Source organism: Tupaia chinensis, unplaced genomic scaffold, assembly GCF_000334495.1.
Source record: "Tupaia chinensis unplaced genomic scaffold, TupChi_1.0 Scaffold000451_1, whole genome shotgun sequence".
NCBI lineage: Eukaryota > Metazoa > Chordata > Mammalia > Scandentia > Tupaiidae > Tupaia > Tupaia belangeri.
This window is the reverse complement of record NW_006159957.1, coordinates 257,761-274,606: the sequence shown is the minus strand read 5'-3', so window position 1 is coordinate 274,606 and position 16,846 is coordinate 257,761. Positions and strand designations below refer to the sequence as shown.

General features: G+C 42.8%; 1 protein-coding gene across 1 annotated transcript in view; it reads right to left on the bottom strand.

Moving 5' to 3' along the window:
• Positions 1-16,846, bottom strand: part of MYRIP (myosin VIIA and Rab interacting protein) — a gene marked incomplete in the record, with an annotated part of 307,310 nt that overhangs the window by 60,631 nt on the left and 229,833 nt on the right. The window contains 1 exon segment of the mRNA XM_014590459.2: positions 7,356-7,595. Coding sequence (XP_014445945.1) covers positions 7,356-7,595 — 240 coding nt within the window.

The window sequence follows — 16,846 nt, the reverse complement described above, 5'->3', positions numbered from 1 at the left end:
GAACAGCTACAAGGCCAGGTGTAGTAAGCAGGCAAAAAATGACACTGGTGGGCTTTAAGCAGTAGCAGTAAGTTAAGACATTAGTCAGCGGTGGTTCAACACATGCAAAGTATAAACATAATATATAATATAAACAGAAATATAAAAACCATATGCTCATGTCAATGGTGTAGAAAACTCATCTGCTAAATGACAACATCCCTTTATGATTAAGACTCACAGCAAAGTTGGCATAGAAGAGACATTTCTCAACACGATAAAAGCCACACTCATAGTTATCATCATACCAAGAGCTTTTCCACTAAAAACTGCAACAAGACAAGGCTGCCCACTTTCTCCACTCCTTTTCAATATGGTATTGGAAGTCCTAGCCAATGCAATTGGAAAAGAGAATAAAACAGAAGGCATTCCAATAGAGAGAGAGGAAGTGAAATTATGCCCATTTGTGGATGACATGATTATACACGTAGAAAACCCAAAGAAGTCCACAAAAAAAAAGCTACTGGAAGTGATAAACAAATACAACAAAGTAGCAGGATACAAAATTAACATACAAAAATCCATAGCATTTCTATACATCAACAATGAGCAGACTGAAGTAGAATTGAAGAAAGAAATATCATTTATAATAACCACAAAAAGTATAAGATATCAAGGGATAAACCCAACCAAAGAAGTTAAAGATCTTTACAAGGAAAACTATGAAAAATCTAAAAAAGTAAAGCAATTGAAAATGACACAAAAAAGTGGAAAGACATCCCATGTTCCTGGATTGGAAGGATGAATATAATCAAAATGGCAATTCCAACCAAGTTAATCTACATAGTTAATGCAATCACAATTAAATTACCAGAGACATTCTCCACAGATTTAGAAAAAACAATCATAGAATTTGACTAGAATCATAAAGGACTCCGATTGTCAGAGTAATTCTGCCAAAGAAGAGTGCAGGAGGAAGCATCTCACTCCCTGACCCCAAAATACATTACAAAGCTATGATAATAAAACGTCATGGTATTGGCACAAAAAAACAGGAATGTAGATCAATGGAACAGAATAGAGACTCCAGAAATAAACCCCAAAATGTATAGTCAACTGATTTTTCTTTTTTCTTTTCTTTTTTTTTTTAGAGGTTTTTGCTATAGGGCACGTGCGCTCGCCAGACAGACAGAGAGAGACAGAGAGACAGAAATCACTCCCCGGGGGGATGGCCACACCACAATCCCTTCTCCTCCATTCTCCTCTCGGGATCTTGGGCACGCACGCACACGCGCCTGGCGTGAATTTTAAGCCACCGGGTCCGGAACGTGAACCGTGGTCGACTACATGGGAGTCCAGCGACACAGCCATTGCGCTAACTGCTGGTCCCCTAGTCAACTGATTTTTGACAAAGGGCACCAGTCAATCAGTGGGGAGAAAACAAACTTCTTTGGCAAATAGTGCTGGAAAAACTGGGCATCCACCTGCAGAAAGATGAACCTGAACCCCTATCTCTCATCATTAACAAAAATCAACTCAAAGTGGATCAATGATCTAAACCTAAGACCTCAAAATATAAAACTACTGGTGGAAAACACCAAGGAAACTCTTGGAGACATAAACGTAGGCAAAGATTTCTTAAACAAGCCCTCCAAAACATAGGCGATAATCCCCAAAATAGACAAGTGGGATTATATCAGACTAAAAAGCTTCTGCACAGCAAAAGAAACAATCGTTAGAGTGACTCAACAACACTTGAATGGGAGGATATATTTGCAAACTCCCCCTCAGATAAGGGACTGACAACTGCCCCTCCCCAAATGATCAACTCAGTGAAAAAATTGGAAAATAAGCTGAACAGACAACTCTCTAAGGAAGACATACATACGACCAAGAAGCATATGAAAAAATGGTCAACAACCCTTAACACAAGGGAGGTGCAAATCAAAACCACAATGAGACACCATCTAACCCTTGTCAGAATGAATAAGATTTAAAAAAATAAAGAATGGTAAATAGTGGTGAGGCTGCAGGGAAAACAGAGCATTCTTCCCCTGTTGGTGGGAATGTAAATTAGTCCAGCCACTATGGAGAACAATATGGAGGTTCTGCAAAGACCTCCAAATAAAACTACCATGGGATCCAGCAATTCGATTTCTGGGTATCTACCCAAAGGATAGTAATATACTTGGTCAACAAATCACTTGCACATCCAAGTTTATCACAGCGTTATTCAAAATTGCTAAGACATGGAACCATCCCAAATGTCCATGAACAGATGAATGGATTGAATGGATTGTGGAACATATACACTGTATTAGTCAACCATGAAAAACAATGAGTCTCTGTCATTTGATAGAAAGTGTACAAATACAGATATACTGCTAAGTGAAGCAACCCAGAGTATGAAAGAGAAGCATCGTATGTCCCCACTTAATATATACTAAATGTTAGCACTCCATAGCAGAAACTGAAAGACTGGAAGGTATAAAAGCAGGGAGACCAAGGGTGAGATAGGGAGACAGTGCAGGAGAAGGGTGGCAAATGGGGGCAGTGAGAGGGAGGCAATGAAAGGAAAGAATAAATAAGCAAAACATTTAAGGGACCCAGAATGGAAGAAAATCTGTTGATGATAATGCATATGATAATATCTTTGAGTGAACCAATATACAATGTATTCATGATGGGAAAATTCATTTGGTACGCTGTAATGCTACACAGTGATTGAATATAAATAAATAAAAATATATAAAACCAAAACAAAACAAACTAACAAAAGACACTAGTCCCTCTATAGAGTTTGCAGACTGCATGGTTGTGTTTCAAACGCAGTCTGGTTCTACAACTTATATCACTATACTCTTCTGCTTTTGAATAATACTCAATATGTGAAGCTGCATTTTTTCCCCCTTAATTTGCCAGAGGGTGCATATGCTTGCCAGAGGGAGGCAGACAGAGAGAGAGGCCAAGAGAGAAGCAGCACCTCCCTGTGGGTGTGGTCACACTGCAATCCCTTCTCCATTTCCCATCTCGTTTGGATTTGGAGTACACATGCATATGCAGCCAGCATGTTTTTCAAGCCGCTGGGGCCTGGATTTGAACTATGCTGTCGGCAATGTGGAATTTAGCTCCCTTAACCACCAGGCCACATGGCTTGCTGTTTTTTTTGTTTTTTGTTTTATTTTGAGAGGTTTTTGCTATAGGGCACATGCCCTCGCCAGAAAGACAGAGAGAGACAGAGAGACAGAAAGCGAGAAATCACCCTTGAGGTTAGCAGTTAGCGTAATGGCTATGTCGCTGGTCGACCAGGGTTTGCATCCCGGACCCGGTGGGTTAAAACTCACGCTGGGGGCGGGTTTTTTTCCAAGAGGAGAATGGAGGAGAAGGGATTGAGGCGTGGCCATCCCCCCTGGGGGGTGATTTCTTGGTTTTGGTCTCTCTTCCTCTCTCTGTCTGGCAAGCGCATGTGCCCTATAGCAAAAACAAACAAACAAACAAAAAAACTCTCTCTCAAAAAAAAAAAGAAGGCGAGGATAGCCATGCTGCAATCCCTTCTCCTCCATTCTCCTCTCGGGATCTTGGGCATGCACACACACGCGCCTGGCATAAGTTTAAGCTGCCGGGTCTGGGACTCGAACTGCGGTGGACTACGTGGGAGTTCAACGACATAGCCGTTACGCTAACTTCTGGTCCCGACCACATAGCTTCCTTTTAAACCTGCTTTTCTGCTTTTCTTTAACGAGACTAGATCACGCCTGATGGGAAAAAAAAAAATATGTTAATGACCTGTTTCATTTGCTACATGGGTTTTTACTTACGAAGAATGATATCTGATTGAAATATTTAATTCATTGATTCATAGTAGACTGAGGGCAAAACTTGAACATTGGGAACCCACTTGGGAGTCTAAATAAAGTCAGCTCTTCTAATTTCCTGCTCACTGAGGGCATGGAACAGGGTAGGGGAAGCTTGTCTATGTCCTGGGGACTTTTCCCCAGTGGCTCCTCCTTGCCCTACTCACATCCCTGCCCAGGAGAGCAGGGTGCAGATTGGAGGCTGTGTCTCTAGGAAGTCACTCCCTGCGGGCTGATGCAGGGAGGCAGTACAGGACTCAGCGTGGCCTGGCTAGCCACTGGTGCCGCGTGAGGCAGCAGAGCCTTGGGACCATCGGGCAGCAAAGGCAGCAGGACACAGAAGCCCTGTAAGAACCGATGTGCTATGCCTCAGTTACCTGCTGGCTCGCAGCTCTAGCATCCGAATGTGACTACTAAGTGCCATCGAGTCAGGTAACGGAGAGGACTAGAGCCCCGTGTTATGAAGGAAGCAGTAGGTTGGAGTCACATCCAGAATAGGGCTGTCAGTGGAGACAAGCCAGGGCAAAGATTTACAGGTGAGGATTCCCCGGCTACGGAGGCCGAGATGGGGATGAAGTGAGAGGCGAAAGGCGGAGTCCAAGGTGTTGGAAAGTTCAGCCATGTGTGATCGGCCTCATTTTCCTGCTCTTAGGGTCTGGCCAGCTCATGACCCCCTGTAACGACTCCCAGGTTGGCCTGGCTCCTTGGCAGAACCTCAGCTCAGCTGCTGAGCATGAGGGTGACTCATTCACCCATGGATGGGGGTCACCAACACCTTGTTAGCTTATACAGCACACAACAGAACAGGGGATGAACCAGGGCAGTTTTTCTCTACTAGAATCATCACTCCAAGGATGAAATAGAATCTTTCACGGTGAAGGCACCAAGAGTGCAAAGAAATCTACATGTTAGAGAGAAAACTTCATCTAGCTCGTTGTAAAGGAAAGAGTCTGTGGCTAGAGGCCAAGCAGGTTTGTACTGGGTGTAGCCGTAGCTCAGAACCTTATTAGCAGGGGGCTTTGAAAAGTACCTGAAATGGGACCAGCAGTTAGCATAATGGCTATGTCACTGGACTCCTACATAGTCAACCGCAGTTCGAGTCCCAGACTCATTGGTTTAAACTCACGCTGGGTGCGTGTGTGTGCGTGCCCAAGATCCTAAGAGGAGAATGGAGGACAAGGGATTGCGATGTGGCCGTCCCCATGGGGGGTGATTCTCTCTTTCTGTCTCTCTGTCTCTCTCTGTCTTTCTGGCGAGCGCATGTGCCCTATAGCAAAAACCTCTTCACAAAAAAAGAAAGTACCTTAAAGACAGCCTGTTTCCTCATGGGCAAAAATGACCTGTGTCTATTTCAAAGGGTTATTTCATGAGCTAGATAACATGCAGGAAGCACCAGGCACAGAGGAGACTGGGGTAGTCTGACCTAAAGTGGACAGGGCAGGTCTAGCGTAAACGTGCTTTGAGAAGTTGCAAAGGGAAGCCAGGCATATGCTGGAGGACAGTGGGGAAAGGTCTGACTCCGGGAGGGAGTCTGGCATCCTCTTTTATTTATTTATTTCTTTTTAAAGAGGTGTTAGCCTTAGAGTGTGTGTGCTCCCTGAAGAGAGAGAGAGAGACAGAGGCAGTGAGGGGGAAAGTGAGAAATCGCCCCCCAGAGGGGATGGCCATGTCGCAATCTCTTCTCCTCCATTCTTCTCCCGACATCTTGGGCACACACGCACATGTGCACAGTGTGAGTTTTAAGCCATCAGGTTCCAGGACTCAAACCACTGTTGGCCATGTGGGAGTCCAGTGACGTAACTGCTACACCACCTGCTGGCCCCTGGGAGTCTGGCATCTTCTATGGTTTTCAAACTGTGTCCTTTGGAATTCAGAAGCCAGCTGGGGGTAGGGGAAGGGGAGGAGTATGGGACTGAAACTCAAGCAGCTAGGGCTTTGGAGACCCTAAGAGCAGCAATGCTTTTCTCTATTCAGAACTCTGGGGTTCCTAAATGATTTGTTCGAGAAAGGATTTGGAGGCTAAAACAAACAACCCTAAATCTGAAGACTGCAGAGATAAGTAATACAGAAGGGCACATTCATGTGTGTCTGTGTGCTAGAGGGTGTGTGCCCTCTCCAGAGAGAGACAGAGAGAGTGGGAGGGAAGGAAGAACTCCCCATAGAGAAAGGTCATGCCACAATCCCTTCTTCTCCACCTTTCCCTCCTTTCCGGGATTTTGAGCATGCATGCACTCATGCCTGGGTATGTGTTTCAATCCCGGAATCTGGTGATCGAACTGTGCAGTTGGCCATGTGGGGTTGGGCTGCCTTAACCACCAGGCTATGGAGCAGATCCCAGAAGGCCACTCTTAAAACAGACATCATGGAATGAAGCTTCATCATTGATGCAAAGAGGAACAGGGTAGATAATCTTGATCTGTGGGCAAAATTCCTTAGGTAGAGGGTGGGACTGGATATAGCACTGCTCTTTTTTTTGGAGAGGTTTTTGCTATAGGGCGTGTGTGCTCGCCAGACAGACAGAGAGACAGAAAGTGAGAAATCACCCCCAGGGGGGATGGCCACACCGCAATCCCTTCTCCTCCATTCTCCTCTCAGGATCTTGGGCATGTATGCACATGAGCCCGGTATGAGTTTAAGCCACAGGGTCTGGGATTCGAACCGTGGTTGGCTACATGGAAGTCCAGCGACATAGCCATTACGTTAACTGCTGGTCCCCAGCACTGCTCTTTACCAGCAAGAATCAGGAGCCCTAAATGATAGACTGAAAGCCAAGGATCTGTCTTGAAGGACAGTAGATTGTACTACGTGATTGTACCACCCAGCGCTCATGGAGAAAGATTCTCTTAGGCTCCCCAAATGCACAAGGATGAACATTTAGGGAGCTCTTCAGGGGCCTTGCACACTCCTACACAAACACAGAACTTCCCCAACACCCCAGCTGCAGAGACCTGAGCCGTCTGCAGGCGGCGCCTTCAGCTCTTCCCGGATGCTCTTACCTTCTTCAGCTCTTCCTGGATGAGGGCGTGTGTGCTCGCCAGACAGACAGAGAGACAGAAAGTGAGAAATCACCCCCAGGGGGGATGGCCACACCGCAATCCCTTCTCCTCCATTCTCCTCTCAGGATCTTGGGCATGTATGCACATGAGCCCGGTATGAGTTTAAGCCACAGGGTCTGGGATTCGAACCGTGGTTGGCTACATGGAAGTCCAGCGACATAGCCATTACGTTAACTGCTGGTCCCCAGCACTGCTCTTTACCAGCAAGAATCAGGAGCCCTAAATGATAGACTGAAAGCCAAGGATCTGTCTTGAAGGACAGTAGATTGTACTACGTGATTGTACCACCCAGCGCTCATGGAGAAAGATTCTCTTAGGCTCCCCAAATGCACAAGGATGAACATTTAGGGAGCTCTTCAGGGGCCTTGCACACTCCTACACAAACACAGAACTTCCCCAACACCCCAGCTGCAGAGACCTGAGCCGTCTGCAGGCGGCGCCTTCAGCTCTTCCCGGATGCTCTTACCTTCTTCAGCTCTTCCTGGATGCTCTGGCTGTTCTCCTCAGAGGACAGACTTTCCTTCTGGTTCTCAGATTCCGTCTTGGGCTCAGACTCCTGATCTTCTCCCGAAGAAGTTTCCTTCTCACTCATTTTCATGGCTAGCTCGTACAATCTGTTTCGTAGTTTCTCCTCTGTGGTGTCCTTGCCGGTCTGGAGGTGCTGAGCCTCACTGCTGATGTCAGTCTCTGACAGATCATCTGATACCTAAAGGAAAGGCAGAATAACTCTGGAGTAAAGGAACAGACAGTCTGGGAAGGTCATGGCTCTCTTACCTGATGTGCTTTCTCAAACATATCCTTTTTTGGGGGGGAGGTTTTTGCTATAGGGCGTGTGCTCGCCAGAAAGACAGAGACAGACAGAGACAGAAAGCAAGCAATAACCCCCCAGGTGGGATGGCCACGCCGCAATCCCTTCTCCTCCATTTTCCTCTCAGGATCTTGGGCACGCACACACACGCACCTGGCATGAGTGTCTGCCACCGGGTCTGGGACTCCAACCCTGGTTGACCGCATGGGAGTCCAGTGACATAGCCATTATGTCAACTGCTGGTCCCTCCATTTTTTAACACTTTGTGAAAGGGGTTGGGCAGTTGAGCATCTGTATTGAGGAATAGTGTTTTGATAGTTTTGATCATTCACTCACTGAAGTCCCACCATGGAAGCACTGTGCTGGCGTTGAAGACACTGAGCAAACCTGGCTGGCCCCTTGCTTGGCCAGCCACCTAGTGGAGGACAGACACTCAAACTGTATGTCCTAACGTACGTGCAGAGATGATTGATGATAATGATGAGTGTTTTGGGGTAGGGCCGTTCTGACAGCCCATAAATGGGTTCTTGATGGGAGGGTTAGGGGATTAAGAAAGACTTCTTGGCAGAAATAAGAGAGAGAGGGATGAATTGTATTCCAGATAAAGGGTAATGATTTTGAGATGCAAAGTCCCTGCAGATATGTATAAACTACTGTGTGACATTCCCTTCATCATTACAGACTCAGCTTAAGAATGACATCTCCTGCTCCTCCTATCTGTTTGGCAAATACCTCCAACTTCTTTTTATGAGTAAGGTCTTTACCAGGCTGGAAGACCCTAGAAAGACATGGAGACGTGCCTTTTTCTCTATTCTTAGCCTTCGGTTGGACAGATGTATATTGAAATGCTCGGAGGTTTATGACATGGTGTGCTATCAGCATCTATTGGACCCAATTTTAGTTTTCGAGTTTCCTCTTTTGAGTTGGTCTATCTATTTGTAGAACTTGCTATTTCACAGCTTTCTCTCTTAGAATTCCAAAGAACAAAAAGAAATTTACTTTAAAAAAAAATGGAACAAAATTCATTATAGTTTGCAATGACCAGTTGGTTCCTTGGACCTTTTTATAAATCTAAGAGACATGATGTGATCTCTGTGATCTTATTTTTCCTATCTATGCGATGTCATCATCCTGGGAATTGTTTTTCACCATTACTCACAAATTGTTCCCAATTATGCTAAGAGAGACCAAAATAATAAGTAGAAGCATGGAACTGCCTGAAAGGATGATTCAGTAGTGAGATAAATCATCACCGTTTTGAGTCTGCTTTTAGCTTTCATTGTACACAGTTGAGAATTCGCATTATTTTTCATGATACTGAAGAGAAGAAAACTGACCGAGAACAACATCTCACAACTATTAGATGACTAAGAAAATGAATCCAAAGGGGAGAGCAACTCGTTAGAATCTACAAGGGAGGTGAAATCTATTGTATAAGTAAAATCTCAAACTAAGAATATTCAGATGGCAGGGTCCTGGATGAACTTACTCAAACTCAAGGGCCAATGAATACATATTGTCCATGTTATTGATAAGGGTAAAAATGAAATGTGTTATTTCCATCCAGTTAGTAAACAGAAAGAGCCTTATTCTACAACATTTTGCAACAAGAATCTGGACTATCTTGTTTTGCTGAAAAAGATGTGCAACAAATTCTTTTGTGTTTCATGGTGTCTGTCCATCAAATTTACTTGATACGCTTTGTAATTTGATAAACTCTAAAGAAAGATGCCTATGCAAAGATGATTAGGAGGAAAAAGATGGCATAGATATGAGAAAAAGAATCACTGAATTAGTAAAAGAAAAAGGTCCATCAGAAATGATTATTTTGTTCTGGTACTAAAATTAGAATTAGCGATGAGAGTTGTCCAGTGTTCCCAGTATGCTCAAGGAGAGATTCCTTTGCCTGGGAGGTGGAGATGGTCCACAGGAAGAATGGCCTCTGGGTGGGCTCTCAAAATATGAGGGACATTTTAATATGTAGTCAGGGAGACAGGCACTCTAAATAAGGAAGCAAAAAGACCCAGGTGTATAATAATGCTTGGCAAAATTAGACGAATAAGCACAGAAATGGAGAGAGTGGAAGCTTAGGGGAATGGAGAAAACCAGCTTGGATCAGACTGCAGAGGGCTAAATGTTGACCTCAGAATGCAGCGTTAGCTACCAAAAAAATTTTTGGCCGCTGTTGTGGTATGCACTACATTAGTGGGGCAATTAGCAACTAGCTGCAAACCCATAGCTGATAACCTTCCCCAGTCACCTCTACTGAACATAGTTAACCCATGGTCAGTTCATCTAACCTCTGGTTTGTTTTTTTTAGCTTTGGCCTAATTATTCCTTAACTATACAGACTATGAAACACTAATTTACAAGGCTAAAATAGTTCATCCAAAAGAAGTCTGTTTAACATGATCAGTCCATGTTTCCTGTCTGTTTACCATAGGAGAACTTATAGAGAAATGGTTATCGTGATTCAGTCAACACTCAACAAACACTCACTGAGCACCTACTATGTGCTGAGCCCTGTGCTAGTGACTGGGGTTCAAAGGTGAGAGTGCTATTATTCTTGCTCTTGTAGAGCTCACAGTGTGGTGGAGAAAAGGACATCACACCAGATAATTGTGATATCCTGGGAATAAGATCTACACATACATGTGAGGGTGTAATGAGACTCAGAAGAGGGGCCCTTACCTGGTTGGTTGAGGTGGATGTTATCAGAAAGGGAAACTGGAATAGGAGACACTTGAGAACAACGTAAATAATGGAATCCTAAAGATTAAGAAGACGTATCTCAAGTTTTATTTATTTTTTATTTGCCAGAGGGCACATCCACTCACCAGAGAGAGACAGAGACAGAGATAGGGAGAGAAAGGGAGAGGGCAAAAGCGCCTCTCAATGGGATGTGGTCATGCCCCAATCCCTTCTCCATCTCATCATCCTGTTGGAATTTTGGCCACGTATGCACATGTTCTTGGAGGGTTTTTCAAGCCACTGAGTCTGGGACTTGGACTGGCCAGTCAGCCATGTGGGATCTGGCTCCCTTAGCCACTAGGCTACTGTGCTGGTCTTTAAGTTTTATTTGTGTTAATGATGGTCCTAGACTTCACAAAAATGTCTAATCATACATACAGATCAGATGCTCAGGAGATAAGATATCATGAGCATAATTAGAAACATCATATCAAAAGTCACTAGGGTTTCAACAATAACTTAGTGCTATTTGACCATACAAAATTTATCAAAGAGGTCAACAAAGATTGGGTCATCCAAGAAGTCATGACATATTTTTCTATGCAAAAATGCATCATGATGTTTCCAGAAACCCAGTATTTACATTTCCAGAGAAAAATAGATATGTTTTCAGTTTGCAAAGGGTTAAGCAGTCCATGCCCTAACCCTAACCTTAAGATAGTACTTTCTTTTTACCAGCACATGTGTTCACCAGAAAGAGACAGAGACAGAAAGAGAGAAAGTAAGAAATCACCCTCCTCCCACTCCGGAAGGAATGGTCACACCACAGTCCCTTCTTCATTTTCCTCTCAGGATTTTAGGCACAGATGCACATGTGTCCAGTGCGTTTTTCAAGCCATTGTTTCTGGGACTCGAACTATCGAGTCAGCCATGTGGGATCTAGCTCCTTAACTACCATGCTACCTCCTGTGAGAAGGAGCTCCCAGTGCATGTATTCACCGGAGACAGTTCACATTAGAGGTACTGCATCATTTCCCACCACTTCCACTGGAGTCCACAAGATGGACTGCTCTCAGATCTCAGGTCTAAGAGTAGCGTTCTTTATGAAATGGGCTTTGGGACCAACAGTTAGCGTAATGGCTATGTCACTGAACTCCCATGTAGCCAACTGCGGTTCGAGTCCCGGGCCCGGTGGCTTAAACTCACGCTGGGCGCATGTGTGTGAGTGCCCAAGATCCTGAGAGGAGAATAGAGGAGAAGGGATTGCAGTGTGGTCATCTCCCCTGGGGGAGGGTGATTTCTCACTTTCTGTCTTTCTGTCTCTGTCTTTCTGGCGAGTGCACGTGCCCTATAGCAAAAACCTCTCCAATAAATAAATAAATAAATAAATAAATAAAAGAAATGTGCTTATGGTCCCATGATGGCTTCCATGACTCAGAAAATTCCTCATGTCACCCTCCTTCTATTGTCTGCTAAAAAGTCACAGTGAATTTTTGCTATCTCTAGCACACAATTAGAATTTCATAACATCTTTTTTTTTTCATTGCGAGAGGGTGCATGCACTTGCCAGAGAGAGGGAGAGAGAGAAAGTATCCTCCCAATGGGGCATGGTCACACTGCAATCCCTTTTCCTCCATTTCTCTATTCTGTCAGGATTTTGGACATGTATGCACCTGCATCCAGCATGTTCTTCAAGTCACTGGGGCCAGGATTTAATCTGAGACCAGCAATGTAGGATCTGGCTCCTGAACCACTAGGCTGTGGGGCTGACCCTTCTCGTATCCATTTTATGAAAAACATTATTTCTGACTTCCTCTCGTCTTTCCTACCCTGGTTTTTCCTTTGTCCTACTTTTCTCACCAGTACATTTTTGTAAATCTTATTTTCTCCTGTTTATATTTATGTACATCGCTTTAAATTATTTCTGGAGCAAGCCATAAACATATGAAATAAAGGAAAACTTAACAGATCATTAGTTATAAAGACTTGGTAGCTTCTCAAAACGGCAATATTCTTAGCACATTTTTAAAGAATATTTAGGATCTAGAATGCTAGATAGGGGCAAATTCATCCAAATAAAACAAGTTTCACTAATGAGTACAACCCAAAATGAAACACTGGAAGAAACTAAAAGTAGCAGCCTCTTGCAGTCCTGAAGTCTTAATCAACAAAACATTAATCAGCAAGTTTCCATTTTAAAATGGCATATGGCAAATATCTCTTATACAACCTCTCCAAATTTTCCACCAACATTGTGTGGGAAGATACAGAAAATCCACAAAACTAAAAAGCAATCGAATCCAGTTTGTGGGCAGTCAGGGAGTGGGACAGTTTTCATGAAATACAAAGCCTATGAAAATGGACTAAAAGACCATCTGGAGTCTACGGCCATACCACCCTGAGCGCCCGATCTCGTCTGATCTTGGAGACCATCCGGAGAGCCATCCAATCTTTCCCTCTTCTAAATAGTCAGAGTAATTGTCAACCTTTCCTCCTTTTCAATGAACTTGGTCTAGAAAGGTAAGAAAAATGCTCACCATAAAACAAAATAAGAAAACCACCAAACAAACACAATCACAACAACTGAGCATAGAATTATTATGGTGGAGAGACCGTCCTTCCTTCCTTCCTTCCTTCTTCCTTCCTTCCTTATTTTCTCTCTTTTTCTTTCTTTCTTTTCTTCCTTTCTTTCTTCTTTTCTTCCTTTCTTCCTTCCTTTCTTCTCATTTTCTTTTCTTTTCATTTTCTGTCTTTTTCTTTCTTTCTTTCTTTCTCTTTCTCTTTCTCTTTCTCTTTCTCTTTCTCTTTCTCTTTCTCTTTCTCTTTCTCTTTCTCTTTCTCTTTCTCTTTCTCTTTCTCTTTCTCTTTCTCTTTCTCTTTCTCTTTCTCTTTCTCTTTCTCTTTCTCTTTCTCTTTCTCTTTCTCTTTCTCTTTCTCTTTCTCTTTCTCTTTCTCTTTCTCTTTCTCTTTCTCTTTCTCTTTCTCTTTCTCTTTCTCTTTCTCTTTCTCTTTCTTTTCTTTTCTTTTCTTTTCTTTTCATTTTCTGCCTTTTTCTTTCTTTCTTTCTTTCTTCTTTCTCTCTTTCTTCTTTCTCTCTCTTCCTCCCTCCCTTCCTCCCTCTCTTCCTTCCTCCCTCCCTTCCTTCCTTCCTTCCTTCCTTCCTTCCTTCCTTCCTTCCTTCCTTCCCTTCTTTCTTTCTTTCTTTCTTTCTTTCTTTCTTTCTTTCTTTCTTTCTTTCTTTCTTTCTTTCTTTCTTTCTTTCTTTCTTTCATGTTTCTCTGGCAAGGACATGCATCCAAAGCAAAACCTCTCAAAAAAAAAAAAAAAAAAAGGCAAAACAAAACTGATCATTGTACTGGCACAAAAACAGGCATATAGACCAATGGAACCCAATACAGACCACAGAAATAAATCCCAAAACATACAGCCAACTTATTTTTGACAAAGGGCACGAGACAATCTAGTGGAGAAAAGAAAATCTCCAGCAAATGCTGCTGGTAAAACCGGGTATCCACCGGCAGAAGAATGAAATTAATCCCTTTTCCCCCATCATTAACAAAAATCAACTTGAAATAGATAAAAAAATATCAAACTATAAAATTACTGGTGGAAAACACAGGGGAAACTCTTAGAGACATGGGAGTATGCAAACACATCTTAAATAAGACCCCCCAAAGCACAGGCAATAATCCCAAAAATAGACAGGTGGAATTACATCAGGTTCTAAACCTTCTGCCCAGCAAAAGAAACAATAATTAGAGTGAAGAGACAACTGTTGGAATGGGAGAATATATTGCAAATTCTCCCTCAGATAAGTGACTGATAACCAGATTATACGGGGAACTCAAGCACCTTACCCACAAAAAATATATAATCCAATTAAAAGATGGGCAAATGGGATGAACAGACAACTCTCTAGAGATGATATATAAACAGCCAAGAAATACATGTCAAAATGTTCAACATCCCTTTCATAAGCGAGATGCAAATCAAAACCACAATGAGATACCACCTAACTCCAGTCAACATGACTAAGATTAAATAAAAAGTGTGAAGTGTTGGTGAGACCGCAATGAAAAGGAAGCAGTCTTCCCTTGTTGGTGGGAATGTAAATGAGGAAAGCCACTGTGGGGAATGATACGGAACTTCCTCAATAACCTACAAACAGAACTACGATATGATCCAGCAACTCTACTCCCGAGTATCTGCCTGAAGGATAGGAATATGCTTACTCAGAAAAACACTTGCCTATCCATGTTTATTGCGACATTATTCACAATTGCTAAGACATGGAATGAACCCAGATGTCTAAGAACAGATTGTTTGAAAAAGTGTGTACATATACATACTGGAAAACTACTCAGCCATAAAAAAAAAATGAGATCCTTGCATTTGATAAAAAGTGGACGAATATGGAAGATTTAATGCAAATCAAAGCAAACTAGACTATGAATGAGAGGCACTGTATGTCCCTACTTACTATATATTGAATGTCTGTATGCTATGGCATAAACTGAAAGATTAGAAGGTATAAAAGCATGGAGAGCAACTATGGATATAAGAGACAGTATAGGGACCAGCAGTTAGCATAATGGCTATGTTGCTGGACTCCCACATAGTCGACCGCGGTTTGAGTCCCAGACCCGGTGGCTTAAATTCACGCTGGCCGCTTGTGTGTGCATGCCCAAGATCCTGAGAGGAGAATGGAAGAAAAGGGATTGCGACTTGGCCATTCCCCCTGGGGGGGGGGTGATTTCTCGCTTTCTGTCTCTCTGTCTCTCTCTGTCTGTCTGGCGAGCGCACGCACCCTAAAGAAAAAAAAAAACCCTCTCTCTCTCTCAAAAAAAGAGACAGTATAGAAGATAGGCAGAAAATTGGGAGAGTGAGAGGAAGAGCATCAAGGGGAAAAAAGGAAGCAAAACATCCAATCGACACAAAAATGGAAAATTATCTGTTGATAATAATGTGTATGGTAATATTTTTGACTGCACTAATATATAGTGTATTCAGATGGGAAAATTCATTTTGTCTGCTGTGAAGATATACAGTAATTGAATGAAAAAAATTAAAAGAAAAGCAAAAAGGACTGGGGGCAGAGACTATAAAAATCATGTCAAGTGTACAATAGTGTTAGTTATCTTCTATTCATTTATTCATTCATTGTGTATTCATTCATTCTATGTGTGTTCATTTTGTGACTAGTCTCTTAGCTATCTTTTCGATGAAATAAGGAACAAGGCAATAGGCCTAAAAAAAGAATCTTGTATCTGAAGCTGACAGAGTAGAAATAATTTGAATATGCTACATAGTGGCAAACCATAGGGTGGAGACATCATTTTCCTCATACAAGAACTACTAACAGAAAAAGTCCCGTGGAACAATACCACAGAATGAAAGAAAGAGAAGTTAGCCTGAAGGCATCATGTGAATTTTACTAACAACCATGATACAGTAACTGATAGCAATTGATGCAGTCTCCTTAGGAAATAATAATATGAAATGCTTATGAAGAGGTTTAAAAAGTTATAAAGTACAGGGACCAGCAGTTAGCGTAATGGCTATGTCACTAGACTCCCATGTAGTTGACTGCGGTTCGAGTCCCGAACCTAGCGGCTTAAAACCACGCCGGGTGAATATGCGTGCGTGCCCAAGATCCTGAGAGGAGAATGGAGGAGAAGGGATTGCGGTGTGGCCATGCCCCTTGGGGGTGATTTCTCGCTTTCTATCTCTCTGTCTCTCTCTGTCTTTCTGGTGAGCACACATGCCTTCTAGCAAAAATCTCTCCAAAAAAAAAAAAAAGTTATGAAGTACAAATACTCAGACTACAGGACTGGAGGATGAGATAAAATGAAAAGAAAAAGGGTGCAGGAAAATTGAAAACACAGCAGCAGGATTACACCTGCGTTTGAAGCTAGTCACAGAAAATAAGAACAGAATTAATGGAGAGAAATCGCATAGGAGCTGTGGAGGACAGAAGGTTTTCTAGAAGGTCAGGGAAAAGATCAAAGAGGGAAAACAGGACGAGAAGATGGTAGACATGGAAGATACAGGGTAGGGATTCGACATTTAAATTATTTGTGGACTGGAAGAGTACTAATCCACGTGACAAAGAAAATGCTCCTGATCTGAAAAACAAAAACAAAAACAAAAATAAAAACAAAACACACACCTGCACGAAAGAGCTCAGAAGGATTACGTACAACAGTCTAAAATGGGTAACCGCCTACCATTCTGGACTTATGCTGGCTCTTTAAAGGTACGACAAACACCTAGGAGAACAGAGAAACATTATGAAGAGGGGAACAAGTAGGCTGTCTTCAGACTTCTCTTCAACATTAAATGCCCAAAGGTAGTGAAACATCTCCTGTGGAGTCTGGGGCAGACGGAACCCCAGAGCACAGGTTTTATCCCGTCTATGGGCATCGGGGTCAGGGTTAGGAGGACAGAGAGGAAGAGCG